Source organism: Erpetoichthys calabaricus, chromosome 8 (assembly GCF_900747795.2).
Source record: "Erpetoichthys calabaricus chromosome 8, fErpCal1.3, whole genome shotgun sequence".
Classification (NCBI taxonomy): Eukaryota; Metazoa; Chordata; class Cladistia; order Polypteriformes; family Polypteridae; genus Erpetoichthys; species Erpetoichthys calabaricus.
Genome location: NC_041401.2, coordinates 158,580,516 through 158,602,118, shown reverse-complemented (window position 1 = coordinate 158,602,118; position 21,603 = coordinate 158,580,516). Strand labels below are relative to the sequence as shown.

At 37.0% G+C, this 21,603-nt stretch overlaps 1 protein-coding gene across 1 annotated transcript in view; it reads right to left on the bottom strand.

Annotated features, from left to right (window-relative positions):
- Window positions 1–21,603, bottom strand: part of LOC114656637 (protein boule-like) — a 212,456-nt gene that overhangs the window by 145,519 nt on the left and 45,334 nt on the right. The window contains exon 2 of the mRNA XM_051931058.1: window positions 10,886–11,035. Within this exon, the coding sequence (XP_051787018.1) occupies window positions 10,886–11,035 (150 nt within the window). The remainder of the gene's footprint in view (window positions 1–10,885; window positions 11,036–21,603) is intronic.

Below are 21,603 nucleotides of genomic sequence, written 5' to 3'. Positions count from 1 at the left end.
TGTAACCTTAACCACACTTTTGTTATGTTTGATAATAATGACAAGTTATGTTCTGCTGTAAAGCCAAAGAGAATTTAAAAATATATTTGTTTTTATGGAAATAACATCCTAATCACTTTTTGAATACTGAATAATATGTTTTACTGCTTATTTAATAGATACTCATATAATTTCATAAATGGGACTTTCGGTAGGTGTCAGCTTAGACAAAATTTTGCTAGTTAGAAATTTATCAAGGTTAATGCTACTGATGCAAATGCTAGATTGACATACTAATGCAAAGTTTTTCTACGATGAATATTTGTAAGCCAATCCAGCATTCAACATTTACGTCATGAAAATAAATCTTCATAAATTGTTCAAATTTGGAAGAGTGACGAAGAAGCAGTAATTGCACTAATTATGAGTAAACAAACTATTCTGTTTGTTACCTTTTGGAGTTTCACACCATAATCCACTGTAATCGTGTGCCTAGCTGCAGAGCTGGTGTCAAAGCTAACTGAACTAGACAATGGAGAATCAGCAGTCAGGAAAAAGTTGTGGGCACAGTGTAATTCATACAGTTCTTTTATTTCTTTGTGTTCCGTTTCAAAGCCTTAAATCACTAAAACCATAACTGATCTGTTCTGAGTGTATTAATCTTAATAAAAAGAAAATAACTATCCATACAATCAAATCAAACTTAACAAAACTAAAATTTAGCCCCCCCACAAACAAAAGAAAAAGAGGAGAGCCAGCCAACAAAGAAAAATCTTTGAAGCAGCAAGGAAAGGTGAGTATCCTTTTCTCAGATATAGAAGCTTATTGTAAAATGTTTTGATTATATCCTGCCATATTTTTAAAAGTTTTGAACAGATCCTCTAAAGAGAATTTGATTTTTTCCATTTTCAAATAGTATAGGAAATCAGTGGAGGGTTGGTATTCTCCCATTTGAGCAAGACAAGTCTACGTGCTAGAAGAGAAGTAAAGGCAATTACAATTTGTTTGTCCTTATCTACTTTAAGCCCATCTGGGAGCATACCAAACTCAGCTGCTAATGGGTTAGGAGTGATTGTGACACCAAGGCTATCTGATAGGCATTCAAAGATTTTTGTCCAAAACAATATTAATCTGGTACACACCAAAAACATGTGGCCCAGTAAGGCTGGAGATAGATGGCAATGTTCACAGTTTGAATCTTGCCCTGAAAACATTTTGGATACTTTTAATCTAGATAAATGTGCTCTTTAGGAGATTTTAAGTTGAATAATTGAGTGTATTCTGCACGTGGCTGCCTTCCACTCCTTTTCTGAAATGTCAAGTGAAAGACCTTTTCCCCATTGTTGCCTGGGACCTTTGAAAGGAAGGGACTTAAAAATGTTTTTATAAATTGCAGAAATGCTATTTGAGTCTTCAAGACTGATTAATATTTCTTCTGGAAAAGCAATAGGTGGAAGGTGAGGAAAACTGGGCAGGTTCTGTTTAACAAAGTTTCTAGATTGAAAGTAGTAGAAAACTTTTTTTTGTTGAGGTAGCTTAATTGCTTGTAAGTAGTGCTGGATGGTATACCGGTTCATACCGATAACCGTTTTTTTATTTTTGTTATGATATGGATTTTTCTTATACCGCAACACCGGTTTAAATTGCCTAAACAACGTTCAGAACGTGACGCAGTGGGAAACTGTTTAAGGGGGTCCTTTTTCAATGCTACACCGCTAAACACGTGCAATGAAGTAACATGCGTTAGTGGAGGTGGTGTGCAGGGGCTCTTTTTCACTGCTACACCGCTAAACAAGCATACAACGGAGTACATGCGTTAGTGGAGATATTGCGCAGTGAAAATGGACAGAGAACATTCTGAAACTGAAGCTGTAGCAGACGATAAAGTTGAACATGATGACACAGAAGAACATTTGCTGGAAAAAGGAGTCACATCTGTGGTCTGGAGATACTTTGGATTTACAAGGTCGGATGTGGACCATTATGTTCAAATGTGTGAATACTGTTTCTATACTACTGGATAATACTGCAAGCCAAGTTGTATTTTTTTCAATACTGTGTGATGTACCTGGCTACTGTGTAATAGTGTGACGGCATGTTGACTTTATTCTCGACATTTCCACTTTAATCTCGACGCTTATGACGAGAATAAAGTCGACATTTCAACTTTATTCTCGCCGTTTGTTGAGATTAAAGTCGACATGTTGACTTTATTCTCGTAATTTGTTATTAAAGTAGAACATCATAAACTGAACTTCATCTTAAAATGAATATTTAATTTACTAGATTTTCTCAAACCCGGTCATAAGTTATGCAGCACATTAAATGCTTTGTGTTGTGTTCCTGAAGCCATGTTAATCATTATGTGCTTCTTAAACTGACTTCCTCTTGCACTAAGAGGCAGCGATCGCCACACAGAATACATTCACTTCATGATATTCCTGATCTCTGAAAATGTAGAATTCTAAGATCATTTTTCATGATGGTTTACAAAAAATATTTACTATTTATTCCTTTTCTAAGACATTTGACAAGCACCTCTGGATATTTTACTAAGTCTAAATGCCTCTTTGGATGGTTGAAAATATGTTGTCAAAATTTTAGTTTAAGTTGTTTGCAAACATTGTTCAATAAAAAGGCTCTATATTTTGACTGCATCTGTCATGCAATGTGATTCCTTCTTTTCATTAGTGCCACCCCCTTGAAAACTATCACTTTATGGGGCCATTCAAACCTGTATTAATACTTGTGTGCACATTAAAATGTTTTTTGTACAATGTACAATTCTCATGACAGTGGAATAGGTTATTCTTAGCCAGTCTACTGCAGTAATTGCAGTGGAAAATGTGGTTAACATCCACTCATGCATGGGAAAAAAATACCGTCCAATAATGTGAAACCGGTATCATTTTGAATTTTGGTCATACTACCCAGCACTACTCGTAAGATGCAAAAACATTATGGATGTAAAAGTCACTAAATGTTTTTATCCCAGACATTTTCCAAACATTAATTACTGTGTATGTTTGAGAGGTTGGAAAAGAGTGTTTGTCATGTAGAGGCGCAACAGACAAGAGCTTCTCTGTCTTAAAGTACCTACATTAGTCCCATAGTCTGAGTGAATGATGGGCAATTGGGCTATTAGTGTATTGATGATCGTTTGTATTTACTGGAGCACAGAGCAGGAAATATAAAGAAATAGTACAAGATTTTAATTCTGTTGTTGACGAGGCTTATATATGCTCATTAATTTGTGTCAATGTCCAGGTCTTTATGGCTTGTACATTTGCCGCCTAGTAATAAAATTCAAAGTTGTGTAGTGCCATGCCCCCTTCTGGTTTAGGTAATTGTAGTGTTGCCCTTTGGATGCACAGATGTTTCAAATTCTAAATAAATGAGGTAATGATGGAATCTAATTAAAAAAAAAAAAGATTTGTTAATGTATATGGGGATGCTTTGAAACAGAAAAAGATACTATCTGCTAATGTGAGATGGAGGGTGGACATTCTATTCACATTGTTTTAATTTTTTTTCATGCAACATTTTATTGAAAAGGAGCTTTATATTTACTTGGGATATTTACCCCTAGATATTTAAACTGATATGCTAAGATAAATGGGAAGATATCCAGTCTAGTACAGTGCGCTAGAGAGTTCCATTAGCAGCGGTGTTATTTTTTCTCTTGTTTTTTTATTACCTCAAGATATCTTGTATTTACCCAACCTGAGGAGGTTCTATTGCAGTATATGCAAGCATATATAAACATGAGCAGCAAGAAAGGGGCTCAGAAAGAAACAGAAAAGAAATCTAAAGCTATATCCAAGTCAAGACACGCATCAAGTCCAAGTTCAAGGTACAGCCTTACAAAGACTGACCCGGAACAGACAGAAGAAAGCACAGATTTCCTGGGACCTAGGGCCACTGCATCGTCTCCAGCCAAGAGCTAAAGTGAGAGCAAATGTGTAAGTGATTCAGGTCACGATAACTCATCGATTCCAGAAGATTCATTGAAACTGAAAATGGCCTTGCCTTATGCGTCCTCATCTCCAAAAGACTTAAAGGAGCTCAAGAAAGATATCTCCCGATTATATAAAAAATAAACTTTGGACGAGATGACACGTGTTCAGAAAGACGAGACGTGGCCTTCTCAGAAAGACACTTTCAAATCCCAGAGACTAGACTTTGTGCCAAGAGATTTAACCACGCCCGGGGCCGGAAATAAAACAAAGATTAGATGACAAAGTATTACGCCATAAAGAATTCAAAAACCATGGTGCGATACACATGCAGAGCAGGTTAGATATAATGGAAGTAGGAAAATTCGAAAGACTCAAAAAAATGATAGTAAAGATCGCATTAGCGCAAACAAACGGAAAATATTACTCGGTGAAATAACAGAGCAGCGAAAAGAGATTGCATAGTGTTTGAGGATGTCAGAGGGAGAAGAGAGACAAGGCAGTGAGACAAAAGGACAGCTGCTGTATAGGCTTTTGAAACATTCGAAGTGCCACACAAAATGCAGATCACACGGCACGGCAGCAGCAAGCCAGCAGCTGCTCAGGCAAAGAGGAGGTAAAAAAAAACTATTTGTTTCCCATTGTATCAATTGTATTAAGAGAGGTTTCAGAGCAGTGACTGCGTCTCTTTGGGGTGCGTTCAGACCCCTTCTTCAAAACAGCACGTAGCACAGGCGTTCGGGGTTGGCGAGCAAAGCGAGCAGAGGGCCAAGCCCCCTATTAAAAAAAGAAATAAATGAGACAAACGAGAAGCTGCAGCAAGAAATTCAAGACCCAGAGAAACATGTAAATAATCGCTTTGAGACAGCCTTTAAGACTAGAATTACCAAAGCCTACAAAAAAACTTGTACACATGGCCCACCTTAAATCCGTTCACAGCTCTCTGTCAGCATCTTTTGTTTTGTAAATGTGTTGGTAAGCGCAAGCAGCCTACTATCACATCCTCCCACCATGGCAGAAACGGCAAAAATCACTCTCAAGACTCAAGCCTTGTTTATCATGAAGTGAGGTTGTATCTAGAGCTGTGTAGTGTAAATAATATATCGTTATTTGGAACATATTCGTTTCATGTGTGTTCCATGTCTACTGTACAAAGATCTATGTAAGTGTTGCATGACAAAAATGTTGAACACATACCTAAAAGTAGGGATGCACCGATATGGGAATTTTGGGCTGATGCCGATATACGATAATGTCTATGTACTTATCTGTCGATGCCGATACCGATGCCGATATACATATTTATAAGATACAGAGAAAAATGAGACTTGATCTGCCTGAACAAGAATTACAGACAAAGTGAACATTAATTTGTATAACAATTTTGCACACCACATTCAATCATTAAAAACAAATGATATCTGCCACATTTGGCTGGCTACCTGTTGGTTATATGGGAAACAGTTTTGCAGGTTGTTGCTTTAAATAACACTTTTCTCTTTCTTTTTGATGGAACAAATACAACAAATTCAACAATAATCGAAAAAATGAAAACTGAAAAAAATGGTAAAATGTACAATGACAATGAAATAAGCAGTACCACTTAGGAATAACAACTTTTGCAGATTATTTACAATCATTAAAATAGCTTCTGCTCAACCACATGTGGCTGGCTATCTGATCCTTTGTTTTACAGTCTGCAGTATTAAATACCACATAACTTTTTTTCTTTCTTTTTGATGGAATAAATCTAACCAATCTATAATTTTAAAAAACAGAAAAGCATACGATATTTTTTAAGCATGATGGGGAGGTTTTTCTGAATGAACAAGAGCATCTCTGCCTTGTCACAGGAAATTCCGTTTCTCTTTTCGTTGATCACATTAGAAGCAAAACTGAATAATCTCTCGCTATCCACGCTAGTACATGGAGCTGACAGGAACTTGCGTGCTACTTTGGCAATGGTAGGAAACCGACTCCAGTTTTGTTCCAGTATTTTCATTCCTCTGGATTGGTGCTTCAGAAAGAAATCCCTGCACCTGCCGAGTAGCATGCATACATATACAGTATTATATTCTGTGTCATCTTTCATATCTAATAGATAGATCTGCATTTTGCCTTTTACCAGGACTGTCAGATTAAGATTAGAATCCTTACAATAAAAATAAGTAAATGGCATTTGAATTGAATGCATGTCTGTATTGTATTTGCTGTTTTTGAAACATTTTATTATTAATATTTTATATATATATATTTTAAAATGGGTGTGTTTAACACAGTAGATGCTGACCGTTTAACTAATGACTAATAACAATATGGGTTAACAATTTAGAAACACGTATAGGCTGATCCTAAAACGTTACATGCAAAAACAGATCTGTAAAATCCCACAATACTGTCCAGCATGTCTTAAGTAACATGAAGCCAAAGTTAGTGTGAGGTAAAACCAACAACCACTCTTTTACATTCGATTGCTGTTTTCTTTCTTGCCAAGATTTTTTATACATTCGAATTATGTTAGAATAGTGAATACTGCAGCATCAAAGCCAGATCTGCCAGGATGCAGGAGAGTTTTTACCCCCAAGCTGTTAGACTCCTTAACACCAGGCTGCCCCCTGGGACCTTCCACATGTCCTCAACCACCTCTAAAAACAGAACTTTTATACATGCGAGCCACTTTCCTACAAAGACGAGTGTGCATGTAGAAAAGAACTGAAAATCTCACACTGACCTTTAAGAATTTTGACACTCTTAATATCCTTCTGCTGTGAAACATTCTGACCTGTCATTGTTTACACATCTTAAACAACTATTAGCATTCACTGATAATTTCTGTATTATCTATATCTATTATTTATTATACTACATATCTTACACATCAATATTGCTGCTACTTCTTTGTCCTATCTTTGCACAATGTCGTCTGTGTTTTAATTTTTAATTTTTAAATTTTAATATTTTAAATTTTAATTCTATTTTTAATTTATTTATTGCACGTCATGTTGTTACACGCCTCGCAGTTAGGAGACCCGGGTTCGCTTCCCGGGTCCTCCCTGCGTGGAGTTTGCATGTTCTCCCATGTCTGCATGGGTTTCCTCCGGGCACTCCGGTTTCCTCCCACAGTCCAAAGACATGCAGGTTAGGTGGATTGGTGATTCTAAATTGGCCCTAGTGTGTGCTTGGTGTGTGGGTGTGTTTGTGTGTGTCCTGCGGTTGGTTGGCACCCTGCCCAGGATTGGTTCCTGCCTTGTGCCCTGTGTTGGCTGGGATTGGCTCCAGCAGACCCCCGTGACCCTGTGTTCAGATTCAGCGGGTTGGAAAATGGATGGATGGATGGATGTTGTTATACTGTGGACCCTGAGCTTCACAATTTCGTCTATCTGTATACTTGTATATGGTTGAGATGACAATAAAGTTCACTTTGACTTTGACATTCGATCCGACAGCCCTAGTTATTTACTTAAAACAAAGTTGTAAAGATCTCCACAGAGCTTTTTTTTTTTTTTTTTTTTTTTTAACTCACCTCTGTTGTCATCTGGCTGTTTTCCTGAGGCATCAATGTCTTTTCTTCAAGAATTTCGTTGTACATTTCGAAGAGCGTGCATGCCACCTCGTCATTTATCTTGGCCCTATTCTGTTGTGGACCATCTATCTGTGATTCAGTCGTTTGCATTTCGTTCGATTCAAGTTCCATCTGAGCTTACAACATTTTGAGTGGCAGTGATTTTACATCTGCATTGAAATAGTGGTCTTTGTATCTTGGGTCTACAATAGTGGCAACACAGTACATGGTTTCTGTGTAAATCTCAATGAAACAATTGTTTACAGCCTCCAAGAGAGCGCTTTTACTGGTTTTGACTCCGAAGTCAGTATGAGCGCTTTTAGTCAACAGTCGTTTTAAAGCATTAACTGAGGGAATAACGTTAGAAGCCAAGGCTTCAGATTGGCAAATTTCTTTTGTCAGTTGTTTAAATGGAGCAAGGAATGTGATTATGTTCTCGATCAAACCCCACTGAGTAGGCATTAGAGTTGCAGGTAACTCAAAATTGGAGGCATAAGCCCCAAGGGCTCTTTTCTGCTACAGCAAGCTTTGCAGCATATAGAATGTGCTGCTCCATCTAGTCGAAACGTTTCGTCTGCATACCAAGTTCAGTTTGTATAGTTTTGAGACGCGAGTTGGCTAATTGTGAATGCTTAAAGTGACCGACTATTTTTCTGCCGATTGCTATTGTATCCAAGACGCTGCGGTGGGATAGTACAACATTGTTCACGGCAAGCTGTAAAGTATGAGCCATACATGGCAAACTTAGGATCCCGCATTCCTCCATAGCCTTTGCAACGTTGCATGCACTGTCTCGTAATACTACATGAAGATTCTCTTTGGGTGTTTTCCATGTTTCAAACATTCTTTTAAACGCCACAGGGAGTGCAGCACCCATGTGTGATTCGGAGCATTCTTGGGCGTGCGGTCGATCCACTGAGCAGTTAAACTAAGCATACTAATAGCACTCTTATCAGATGTCCATATATCAGTGGTAAAGCTTATGGCTGTGACATCTTCAGCAAGGAGTTTGTGCACATGATTTTCCACAAACTTATTTAACTCTGGAAGCGCTATGTCAGAAAAATAACGGCGACTGGGTATCTGGTAACAGGGCTCAAGATGCTCAAGCAGCCTTCGAAATCCCGTATCTTCTACAACAAAAAATGGCTGATTGTCCAGAGCAATAAATTCCATCACTTTTGCAGTAATTGTTTGAGCGTTAGGGTTATCTTTATCAAATTTCTTTGATTTTTCAAGTAACTGATCAACACGTTGAGCAACTGCAGTTTTTGATTTTGTGCGCGGTGGCGTAGGATTCTCCTCTTTTGCTCTGAGGAATTCTGTATATTTGTCAGGATGGCGTGTCTTCAAGTGTGTAATTAAGTTGGTGGTATTGAAATTTCGCACTTTGGTCCCTCCACGCAAAACATTAGTTGAACAAGTGTTGCAAATGGCATATTTTATGTCACTCTCACTCACTTTGAAAAACTTCCACACCGCAGACATTTTCGCACAGTAGCCCAGCGTCGCTTAAACGTCTGGCACATCCGGAACACAGTGAATGTGTCATCAATATCGGTTCGAATTATCGGCCCAATTTAGTCATCGGTCAGATGCCGATAAAATTATTTTAACGCATTATCTGCCGATACAGATATAAATCCAATATTATCGTGCATCCCTACCTAAAAGACAAACTTTTTTCATGTTTAGCACTATCCATCCACAACTACAGGGTCACGGGGGTCTGCTGGAGCCAATCCCAGCCAACACAGGTCACAAGGCAGGGAACAAATCCCAGGCAGGGTGCCAGACCACTGCAGGGCACGCACACGCACACACACACACCAAGCACACACTAGGACAATTTAGGATCGCCAATGCACCTATCCTGCATGTCTTTGGACTGTGGAAGGAAACCGAAGTACCCGGAGGAAACCCACGCAGACATGGGGAGAACATGCAAACTCCACGCAGGGAGGACCCGGGAAGCGAACCCAGGTCTCCTAACTGTGAGGCAGCAGCGAGGCAGTGCTACCGTGCCACCCTGTTTTAGCACAAACAACAAAATTTTGGCATGAAGTGTATAATGTGTGAAGACTGAAGTCCAAACATCAAATAAGCACTTTCACAAAAGATAAAAGTATGACAAAACAAGTGCACCTTTATTCAAAACTATAACCGAAGAAAAAGAAATCAGGTTAGTGTATGTCATTGTCACGACTGCTTTGGTAGTACAACGGTAAGAGCTGCTGACTCATAATCAACAGGTCGCGAGTTCAAACCTTACGCTGATTCAAGTCTGTAATTGCCGGTGTAAATGTATCGTGCTTGTAAAGGTTAGCATTTTTTTTTTTTTTATTCAGTTTTATTCTCTCAGTCGCATTCACGCTCACCCCAATCTGACACTACTGTTTTCACATAAAGACGTGCTATAACAGAGGTGAACTCAGATGAGGATGAGGGTTCTATATTGGAGAAAGAGAACAGAAGCCTTCCCCACAAGAAACATCCACTCACACATAAGAACAACGCATCTGCACCAGGTGTAAAGGCGAAAGATGGCACTGTTTGGATGCAGCAGCAGGTCGGACATCAGTCTACCACACACCTGTCCTTCAAAGAAAAAGCACAGCTTACAGAGCTCGCCAAGGTATCGTGCAAAGCCCAGTTTGTGATTATGATTTGTGATGGTCTTTGTATAAACATTTATACAGTATGTTACTTATATAAAAGCTAGATTCATTCTCACTAGTTTTCACCAAACAAACGTAGCACACATGTGCACAATGTTGTTTCTTTACAAACTGATGTTATGTTTCTCAGAACTGATATTGTTTTAAAATATCACATTCAGCTCATCTGCAGGTGTTGCATTTTTCATGGTATTTTGGTTAAACATTTGATGGTAAGTACAATATTGGAATGCTATTGGCTAACCAGATAAGTGTAATGGACTGAATGGCCTTCACTCATCTGTAAACTTTCCTATAGTTTTCTGAATATCCACCTTTCCACATTGCCTAATAATGTTTCTCTGTCGCTCTACTTTCATCTCTTTAGGGTGTAGTGACTGCTTTTATTTAAAATATACCTGACTGTAAATGAACAAGAATGCACAAAAGGAAAATAAAATAAAAGTGATAACCTATGTACGAATAAGATAATCTCAGCTGCCTAAAAGGATAAAAATGAATTTTACTTTGTTTAGTTTAAAAATATCAATGGCCATCAAGTTTTTTACTCTTTAAAGTAATAAATCTTTACTTTGCACACCACCTTTCCTCTATAGAAAATAATTCATACATCTTTCAAATAAATATATATCTACCAAAAGAGCACCTACCATAAATTACACTAGCTAGGATAGCAAGTGTTATTAAGTCAAAGTTATAAGGACACTTACTTTTAAGTCAAAGCCACAAACAAAGATGCGATTGGGAATCACAGTACCATAGCGTGGAGCAGAGTTGGGGTTGTGGCAGATTGGTGATTCTAAAGAATCAGCACAGGGAGAGGAAGAAAAAGAGCTGGTCTGTGCATGGCTGTCCATTTGCTGTGGAAGGACAAACAAAATACCAGGGTAAAAAATGTTCTGTTCATCCTTCATCGGTTAATGAACAAATACACAGACAAATCAACAAACTATTAACACATTTCTTTACTAATGGGAATAAGAAATTATTATATATTATATATTATTATTATAGTAGTAGTAGTAGTGTTAATGGCTGCTGGGTGGCTTTTTTTTTTTAGGGATCAAATGTTTACAGATAACCTGATACGATGATCAAGTAGCAACATTGAGGACACACATAAAGACACAGCAATAGAGAAAAAACTTTAGTTGCTAAAATAAACACATACTCATTTATATAGAGATGGCTTAGCTTTGAGAGTTTAGATGTACAACAAAGTGAGGTATTTCGTAAACTGAACTCAAAAAGATTGCTACCAAAGCCGGCAGCATAACTAATCTTTTTCCTCACCTAAAACTGCATCAGACTTCATTGACTTGTCTGTTCTTCAACAGCCTCAAACACCACCCGCTCTGCTCACATAAGCTAAGGATAATGGATTATTTTTATCTGAGGAGTGCAATACAGTGGAACCTCGGTTTACGAACGTCTCGGTAAACGTACAAATCGGTTTACGACCAAAAAGTTCGCCAAACTTTTGCCTCGGTTCATGACCACACACTCAGTATACGAACAAGCCAGTTTCCCTTTCAGTTTGTGTGCGCCGATGATTTCCGCACGTGTTGCATTGTTCTCGGTCAGACGTGCGTGCTTTCGCTTTGAACTCTTTGTGCTCTATTTCATTACCCTTCCGGTTCATATGCGCTGATTACTGTATTTAAGCACGTGTTCAGCCTCTCCCTGTTCATTGTTCTCAGTCAGACGTGCGTGCTTTACCTGTGAACTCTTTGTGCTCTACAGTATTTCGTGTGCTTTTGCAGTTAACCATGACTTCTAAGCAAGTGAAGAGTGGTGAGAAGAAAGTTTTGCAGAAAATTGAAATCAAAGTAAAGAAAGAAATTATTGAAAAGTATGAGCGTGGCGTTCGTGTTACTGATCTTGCCGCCGAGTACAAGAAGTCAAAATCTATGATTTCGACTATTCTAACGCAGAAAGAATCTATTAAAGCAGCTGATGTTGCAAAAGGAGTTACAGTGTTAACTTGAGGCCTCAAGTGCTGGAAGAGGTGGAAAAACTGTTGCTAGTGTGGCTGAACGAGAAGCAACTTGCAGGGGATAGCGTAAGCGAGGCGATGTTATGCGAGAAAGTCAGGAAGATTCATGGCGATTTGCTGCAAAACTATCCTTCTACGAGTGACGAAAGTGAGGAATTTAAAGCCAGTAGAGGATGGTTTGAAAAGTTTTGCAAGAGAAGTGGCATTCATAGTGTGGTAAGACATGGAGAGGCTGCTAGTTCCGACGCTGAAGCTGCGAAAGAATTCGTGAAAAATTTCACAAAATTAGTGGAGGACGAAGGCTACATCCCGCAACAAGTCTTCAACTGCGATGAGACCGGATTGTTCTCCACCCAGTTCCTCCTCACTTCATGCCAGAAATCGACTCGTGCAAGGTTAGTTTTCTTGGTGGTTTATGGTTAATTTTTGTATTACGGATTTTTCAAATTTTCATTTTTCAGTTCGTAGCGTGAATTGTTGCAATGTTACTTTTCTTGGTTGTTTATTAAATTTCTGATTTTTCAAATGTTCATTTTTTTCCCTAATAAAGCTGGTTTCGCTAAAGTACTGAGACCCAGCCTCGTATACTGGGGTGCAAGACAGGTGACTCGCACGTCACAGAATGAAAGTGAAATTTTAGCAAGATTTTTACTGGATAAATGTCTAAATTTTGGAACACAGACAATCTTAAGTTACTGATTAAAAACCTTAAGTCAGCTTGGAATAGGATCTGCAGCGGCCATTTTTGTAGGCTGTGAAAACAATGGGGAAATGTAGAAAAGTACATAATAGAGCATTTCAAAAGGAAAGCTGAGAACTTCACATATAAATGTAAATAAAACATTACTTTATGCATCCCCTGTAAAATCTGTCTCAGTGTCAGTTAGTCAGACAATTATTATGTATGATTTTTAGCGTTTTGAAGCTCCTAGAACTGTTAAGGATATAAATAACAGAAGTGGGCGTTATTAGTCAAGGAGAATGCCTTTTTCAAACTCTGGCCATTTACAGTACGTAAACTAATAAACATGCTTTGGGAAGAGTTTCAGCATCATAATATCAGTGCAGGTTCAGACAATACCAATGCATATGCAATATTATTTAACATTATCCTAAATTCCCCTCCAACCCAGCAAAATCTCCCCAAGCCTACTGAATATCCCTCTATTTGTTGTTATACACAGGGGAATATCCCACCCCACTCAGTCACACATTAAACTCAAACACTGATAGTGCAGTTTATTGCTTTAAATATTAAGATGAAAATGCTTACTGAGTACTGATAGGCAGATTAGTTACAACAAAATTATGGAAACTCCATTTGCAATTTATCCATTCTCCCTATGTGTATATAGGTTTTGCCAACATCTTGAATTTATGCTACCTATCCCAGCAGCATTGGGCACAAGGCAGAAATGCATTCCAGATGGGTGTGGGTCATTGCACTGCCAGTGTCCTGACAGCGCCCTGACAGGAGAACTTTTCTGAGAATCTGGGAAATCAATTGACTATAAAAAAACAGAACATGAGACAAAATTGAGGTAAAAAGATTGAAACAAAAAAGTCAATAGCAAAGTACAAGAACAAGACAGAATTTCATCAAAAGGTTTTGAATGTTTTTGGAATCCTGTGGATCTTATATCTGACCTTTAACCTTTCACACTGATTATCAATGGATAATGACAACTGAAGCCACTCCCCTTGCAAGGCAGGAATACCACTTATCTGGAACAGGGTCACTGGGATAAATAAAGTCCATAAAATTCAAAATCTCAAATCCTAAATAACATAAGGTCAAAAGCAGAAAACCTAAAAATTCAAAATGGTCAAAATATCAAAAGCAAAAAGGGGAGCCAAACAGACAAATACTAAGCTGTTATGGTACAAAGTTGCTGATCTAGTTAAAGCTTATTTTAATGTTTTTCTTATTATTTAAATATAATTTTGTTTTTGATTGTGCTTCATATTATATTTATGTAATACTGTGTGTTATTTATTCTTTTGCTATTTTGTGCTATGTTAAAAATAGTAGTGTTTTTTGTTAAATGCCATGTCTTCTTTATGTGGAGCCCACAGTGGTAAGTCAGAGAATGGTAGACAATTATAGGAAATGCTTACTTGAGGTTGTTTCTGCCAAGGAGAAAATTACCAGCAATTAGAGGCAAGGGTTTACTTATTTTTTCCACTGAGAGAAACACCGTATCTGTTTTATTTTTTACTGAATAAATTATAGCAAAGTCATATTGTATTTTTTTCTTTTCAAGTACATCATCTTAATCTAAAGATACTGTATAATAGCAGATCAAATATTGGTATGTCAACATGCTGTACGTTAAAAAAGAAAAAGATTTCACGGGGTTTACTTACTTTTTCACCTATTTGTACCCTAAAGGATGGCAGACGAAATGAAATGCAGGACTGAATTTTGAGCCAACAAAAACAGCTTGCTTTAAAAATATACTTTACACAAGACAGTACAGACTATAGATGCATAAACGGACCAAGGAGCCCAAATTGATGTGTGCGCAACTTTACAGTAAAATTGTGATTTATAAAAGAAAATTTGACAAGAACCCTTGCATATATTTAAGGCAACTCTTACCCATCCGTATGCAACTCTTCATAAAATGTTGGAAATGATGGACACCCGTGAGAAATTTTGGGAATGCAGCCTAACCAACTAAATGATCACTTACATGCAAAATAATTCTTATTATCGAGTCGTTATTATAATGTGGTTTGAGATGACAAGTATTAAACTTCAAAAGTGCTGAATATTATGAATAGACTCTGTTACAGTTGCCTTTAAAAAGGGCCAGTGCCTTGCATTTGCACTGAAGAACTTGTTTAGGTTTTCCTCATTTTATACTGGCTTCCTTTTGGCACTTCTCTGGATTACAGTACAAACCAATTAAATCAGCTGTTGCCAATAATTGCATTAAGTAAAATGACAAACATGATTCAGGCCCTGCATACAGAAAGCTTTAAATATCATGCTCTATAATAAGGGTGGATGGTATAACCAAAGATTTATATCACAATATAATTAAAAATTATCACAGTATATATCGTGGGATAATCAATACTGAATCCAGTTTAGATGCATCTAATGGTTCAATTTTATAGGCAAATGGTGGGTAGTTCTACTGTGATGTTTGTTTTCATAGGGACGATTTTAATCAACTGAAAAATACAAATAAATTTATATACCACCTTTCCTAAGCTGAAGCACTTCACAGAACTTCACAATGAACAACAGGGAAAAGAACAGCAAAAAATACATAATATTGGATACAAAATATATCAACATAGAACACTAAATAAATAAAGGAAACAAAAAGCTCTGAAATAGAGCATCAGACAATAAACCACAATAAAATCCAAAAATGTAAATACTATAAGAAAATTCCTGATACAACTGAAAATCATCCTGGATAGAGAGGTAAACTAAAAGAATGATCAAAATGTCAGGGTAAACTGAATGCATTCCTGAACAAATGAGTTTTAAATTGTTTTTACAATAATTATTTGAGTCAACAAATCTAATTAATTTATATTCAAAATATTTTTATTTTGGAAAATACAAATAAGAACTAAGAAATAAATATATTTATCACATGCTATTACAAAGAAATAGCATTTTTGAAAATGTGTAATCTATAGACTATATAGTAAAAAAGAAAAAAAAACAAGATTAACAATAAAAACAAATATATAAAGATCTATTCTTACCAAATGCTTTGGGTCCCCATTGAACAAAAAAAAAAAAGTCCAGCTAGACTTTAATATTTCCTTTCAAATCATCTTTATAAACATGAAGAAAAATTACATAAAGACAATTTAGATCTGGGCAGCACAGTAGTGCAGTGGTAGCACTCCTGCCTCATAGTAAGGAGACCTAGGTTTGCTTCTCGGGTCCTCCCTGCGAGGAGTTTGTATGTTTTCTCTGTGTCTGGATGGGTTTCCTCCAGTGCTCTGGCTTCCTCCCACAGTCCAAAGACATGCAGGTTAGGTGCATTGGCGATCCTAAATTGTCCCTGGTGTGTGTGTGTGTGTGTCCTGCGGTGGGTTGGTGCCCTGCCTGGGATTTATTCCTGCTTTGCGCCCTGTGTTGGCTGGGATTGGCTCCAGCAGATCCCCATGACCCTGTGTTAGGATATAGCTGGTTGGAAAATGACTGACTGACAATTTAGATCTACAGCCCTAAAACATGTACACCCTACTAAAGAAAGCTTTCACACTTGTCACATGTGAGTGTTGGTTTTTATTGTTAAATATGATTTTCACTGTTTGCATTCACTGGTATATATTGATAACTAGCAAAATACCCACGCTTCGCAGCGGAGAAGTAGTGTGTTAAAGAGGTTATACACATATCTACATATACATATATATACATATATACATCCACATATATATATATACATATATATATACACATATCAACATATATATACACATACATATACACACATACATACACACTCACATATACATATATACATATACACATACATACACATACATATATATATACACACGTACATACATACATACACACATATATATATATATATATATATATACATACAGACACATATATACATATACATATTTACATATCTACATATATATATACATATCTACATATATATATACTGTATATATAGACATACATATATACATACATACATTCACGTATATATACATATATATATATATATATATATATATATATATATATATATATATATATATATATATATATATATATATATATATATGTATATATAGGCAAATCCCCGCGCTTTTAAATTTTTATTAAGAAGAAAAGAAAACCTTTTTAAATTGAGGGAAAATATGCCAATAACAATTTGTTAAGGATCTGTTTTTTTGTGAAGCTACCTTTACACAGCCTCTCCGCTGTTTTATAAACAAACACCATATAAGGCCGTCCTTTCTCCTTGCTTAGCGGTTCTGTATTGTTTTATTGTTAGTTTATTACGATTGTTATAGTTATTGTGTAGCTATTTGAGACTCACTTTTCTGTTCAGGTACCCATTTCCTTTATGTAATCCGCGGATTGTCCGCTATTTTTTGTTTGTTTATTACGATTATAGTTATTTATTGATTCCCTTCTTTAGCTGACTGCCTGCCCATATAAGGCCTTCTGCTGTTTTTTTCTGAAGCAGCCTTTACACAGCTTCTCCACTGTTTTATAAATGAACGCCATATAAGGTCATCCTTTTTCCTTGCTTCGCCAAGGAAGCAGCCTTTTTATTTAATCCACGGGTTCTCCGCTGTTTTATTGTTCGTTTATTACGATTGTTATAGTTCTCTTTGTATACCACGTTGTCAGTTCAGCACTCCGGTTGTAATGTGACCAAGCCGTGCAAGCTTACTGTTGAGAATGCAACATATAGTTGTACAGGAGAAAAGCAATCTTGCCTCAAATCAATGGCAACCTTTTGTAGGTCTATGAACTTAATTTAAACTTTAGGTTTACACGGTGTTTTGTTTCCGAAGTACCTGCACTCATGAAAATGTCTGTATGCGTCAGTCGCTTCATATTCTTTTCCTGCATTATCAATTGTGTAATGTGTTTTTTTGAACAGGTTTGATTCATCGAAGTGATCACTCGTGCTGCGTTCAGTCAGTTCACGTGAGTCGCTCTCTTGTGTGATGTTGCGATGTCCATGGCTTTATTTAATGTTAGCTAAGACCCGGCACTTAAAAGTTTCTCGCTACAGCAATTTTAACTCCATTACAAAGTGATCCAAAGTCTCGTTTATACCTCGTGTCTTCTCATTAACGCGAATATGGTATTGCAAATGGCAGCGGGAGCGTTTCTATAAACTTAATTTAAACTTACGGTTTACACCATGCTTTGTTTCCGCAGTAGCTGCACTTATGAATATGCTTGTATGCGTAACTCGCTCGCTTCTTATTGTTTCGCTGCCTTCTCAATTGTGTAATGAATGTTTTCTTCAGCGCTCTTTGGGGCTCTTCCTTGTTTTCTACGTACTACGTTCACAGTCAGTTCACGTGATTACGTGGGAGGCGTGATGACGCGATACGCAACTCCTCCTCCCACGGCCATCGAGCTGCAGTCTATTACAGTATATGGACAAAAAAGAGGTTCCAGTTATGACCATTACGCGTAGAATTTCGAAATGAAACCTGCCTAACTTTTGTAAGTAAGCTGTAAGGAATGAGTCTGCCAAGTTTCAGCCTTCCACCTACACGGGAAGTTGGAGAATTAGTGATGAGTGAGTCAGTCAGTGAGTGAGTGAGTGAGTCAGTGAGGGCTTTGCCTTTTATTAGTATAGATATTGAATGACTTATATGCATGTTAGCTGTAGCTGTTAACTAATAGCCTTTGTCTTTAGCAATCATAGAATGTATTTTAATTAAAGCCTCTTGATCTGTGACCCGGTCCTGCTGCTACACCTCTGCAAGGTTAAGTACTGATAAGAGAACAAGTATAATCTAGTATAGCCACAAACTGACTCTGTGGGTCCATTTATCAGTAATTTGCAAGGACATAAGAAATTAAGCTAATGACATACCTCTGTAGTAAAGTATTTAAGAAGTGTAATCAACAGCTGTAAGTCAGTAATCTCCTTCCATGCACATGCGTGTCAATTAGGACTACTACTAACAATATTCAATGAATCTGGCGATTATTTTGTTGATTGATTAGTTGGATTATTTTTAAATCACTTGAAATTAAGCACATAGAGCACATGAAACTGAACATTTCACCAAATAATAGATCAGTATCAAATTTTAAGAAATGTACTTTGTAAATGAACTACATGTAGATATTTTAAACAAAATGTATGGTTTTATACAGCATTCACATAATAATACACTGAAAATAAATAGAAACACAACAGTAGCACTACTGTCTTTGGCTGGGTAATGAACACACTCACAGAAAAAGTTTCTTAAAAACAACAGTTTTCAATAAATTAACTAAACTTGCAATATGGCTTATGTATTCAGAATTATATTAAACCGACACTTCAAAATTAAACTTGTAATTTACTTTAAGAAACTTCTCAGTTTCTAAGAAAGAGACAGTTTACTGGCAAAGCATTATGTAAATGTCTGGCTACAACAATATTTCGCCTCCGAAGTTTTTTTTGTAAGTCTACAATAATGTTTGAAATTAGTTCGGCACAAAGATCATTGTCATTTGTTAGGGAAATGTACACACTACTTTCCTTTTGTGATACTCAGTTCTTACTTTGTTAATTAATATGCCAAGTTTATATTAACTGAAAGTTCCTATCTTTTTGCATCATTTTTATGTATATAAAACCTTTTACTGCCACATGTTCTTTGGCACATTAGCTTGCTGCCAATACACTGTTGCAGCCTGCTGCAAGTCATTTTCTGTCAAATGTGCGTTGTTAGATTTTCATGTTTGAAACTGTGTGATCCTTCCATAAATTCTGTTTTACCAGTTAAACTAAGCTTGCTGCAGCAGTACTTTCACATTATCCTGTCTTCCTCCAGATTGTATAAAGTCAGTTGAAGTCCAATAGCCAAGTAGTCTGGAACTTTTGCTTTTCCACCCCGCTCCTATCTTTTGACTCAGAATAAGTGATACACCTTTCAGCTGCAGTTTCAGCTGTACTCTGGGACTCACTGCTGCACTCCTGCTTAATTTTTTGTTTTTCTTATAAGATTGGGAAAAAAAATCTTTCTGCTCAAACAGGAACTTGGTTTCCAAAACGTTCTAACACGCCATATGTGTCTGCAATGCAGCACCATAATTTAGCAGAGTGACTGTGTCAAAAAAAAAAAAACACATCGAATGTCACTCCTGAACTGGGGATAAGGTTAAAAGTTTTGTGACAGGGGATGCACCCTTACCTTGGGGTTAAAGTCCCTGAGCACAAACAGGCAGGGATCAAAGATGGGAGTTAAAGATACTCTAGACCAGGTGAGGGTTCTATCTCCACAATACGGTTCAGCTCCCTTCCAAAGAACTTTGAAACACCTGGGTGTGATAATGACTTATCAGAAACATATCAAATTCCATTACTTGTGCCTGTATTGAACTTTGAAAAACATAATGAATTGCAAGCATCCTCAAATCAAATGGTTACCAATATAAGGGTAAGGCAAGTTCAATGTGGCACCCATATCACCCATTGACTCAATAGGGTTGAAACAACCGAATGGACCAATCGCATTTACTTGTGAATTGGACTAAGAGATTTTATAGAAAACTTTCTTGTTAAGGTGATTAAAACCTAGTAGTGCTAGACCAAAAATAAAATAGTTCTCAAAAGTTCTCAGTCAGTTTTACACATAAACATCAGCATCATAAGAATTCTAATCTAAAACAAACTGCCTGTTTTTCAATGGTTAATGCTGAAAAAAGCAAAGCAAAACAAAACATGCGATCCCTGCACTCTCAGAAAGTCAGGGAGGTTGTTGTATTAACTGTCTGTGTCCAACAAAGTGTGCAGTTGCTACTCTGATTGTCTGTAGTTATGTGAATGTAGTGCTGCGCGACAGAGATAATTGAAGTGTTTCTGATAGTATTTACAATGTTGGAGCAATTTCTGAAAACTAAGTATATTGTGTACACAAAGTATAAAATATCTGTAGTTAAATTAACAGAGCTCTGGATTGATTTTGAAAAGATATCTATTAAGTTTGAAAAAGTATGCTACTTGAAAAGGTGCAAACCAAATTTGTTTTAAAAATAAATATTTATGAATTTAAGGTATCTTCTTAAAGAGCTCTGGCCATTTTCTCAAAAGTTGTGCTGCAAGTAATCTCTCAAACCATACCACAAAGAAACTATACTGGACTGGGTTATTTTATTGATGTGACTATTGACCTTCCCCAAACACCTTTTCTCTCGACTGAGAATTGCACATTTATTTAGCTACTCTACTTCTAAAGGTGTGCAGCCAGAAAAACTGCTTCATGGGGAACACTTCTTTCACCTTAACTGCTGTTAGGAAAAACCAAGGACTGCCTAAATACATTCTTCAACCTTTACGTAGGGTTTTTTTGACATCTTAGCCTTAACTTTTTTGGGGTTTCAATCCTAGCTATGCTCATTAACAAACCTGAGGTGCTCAATAGCTACTTTGTTTATGACCACTGTTGCGGTTATATGTGTCTCCCTTTGGAACAGGTGTGGAGTATGCTACTTGGACTATGTTCTACCTGATGGGACTATTCATTCAGGCCCATTCCACCATCTGCTTGTGTTAAATATGCTTCCATCTTAGTTCCTTAGATAACTCCTATCAGTGATAGATGACCTGTGATATGCAGAAATTTTTCTGCCTAACATTTCTAGGCCTGCTGCTGGGACACACATAAATGAACTGGCCGATGCACTACAACTGATGGTTAATCTTACCTCTGAGGTCCTTCAATAACTTCTGACAGAGGCTC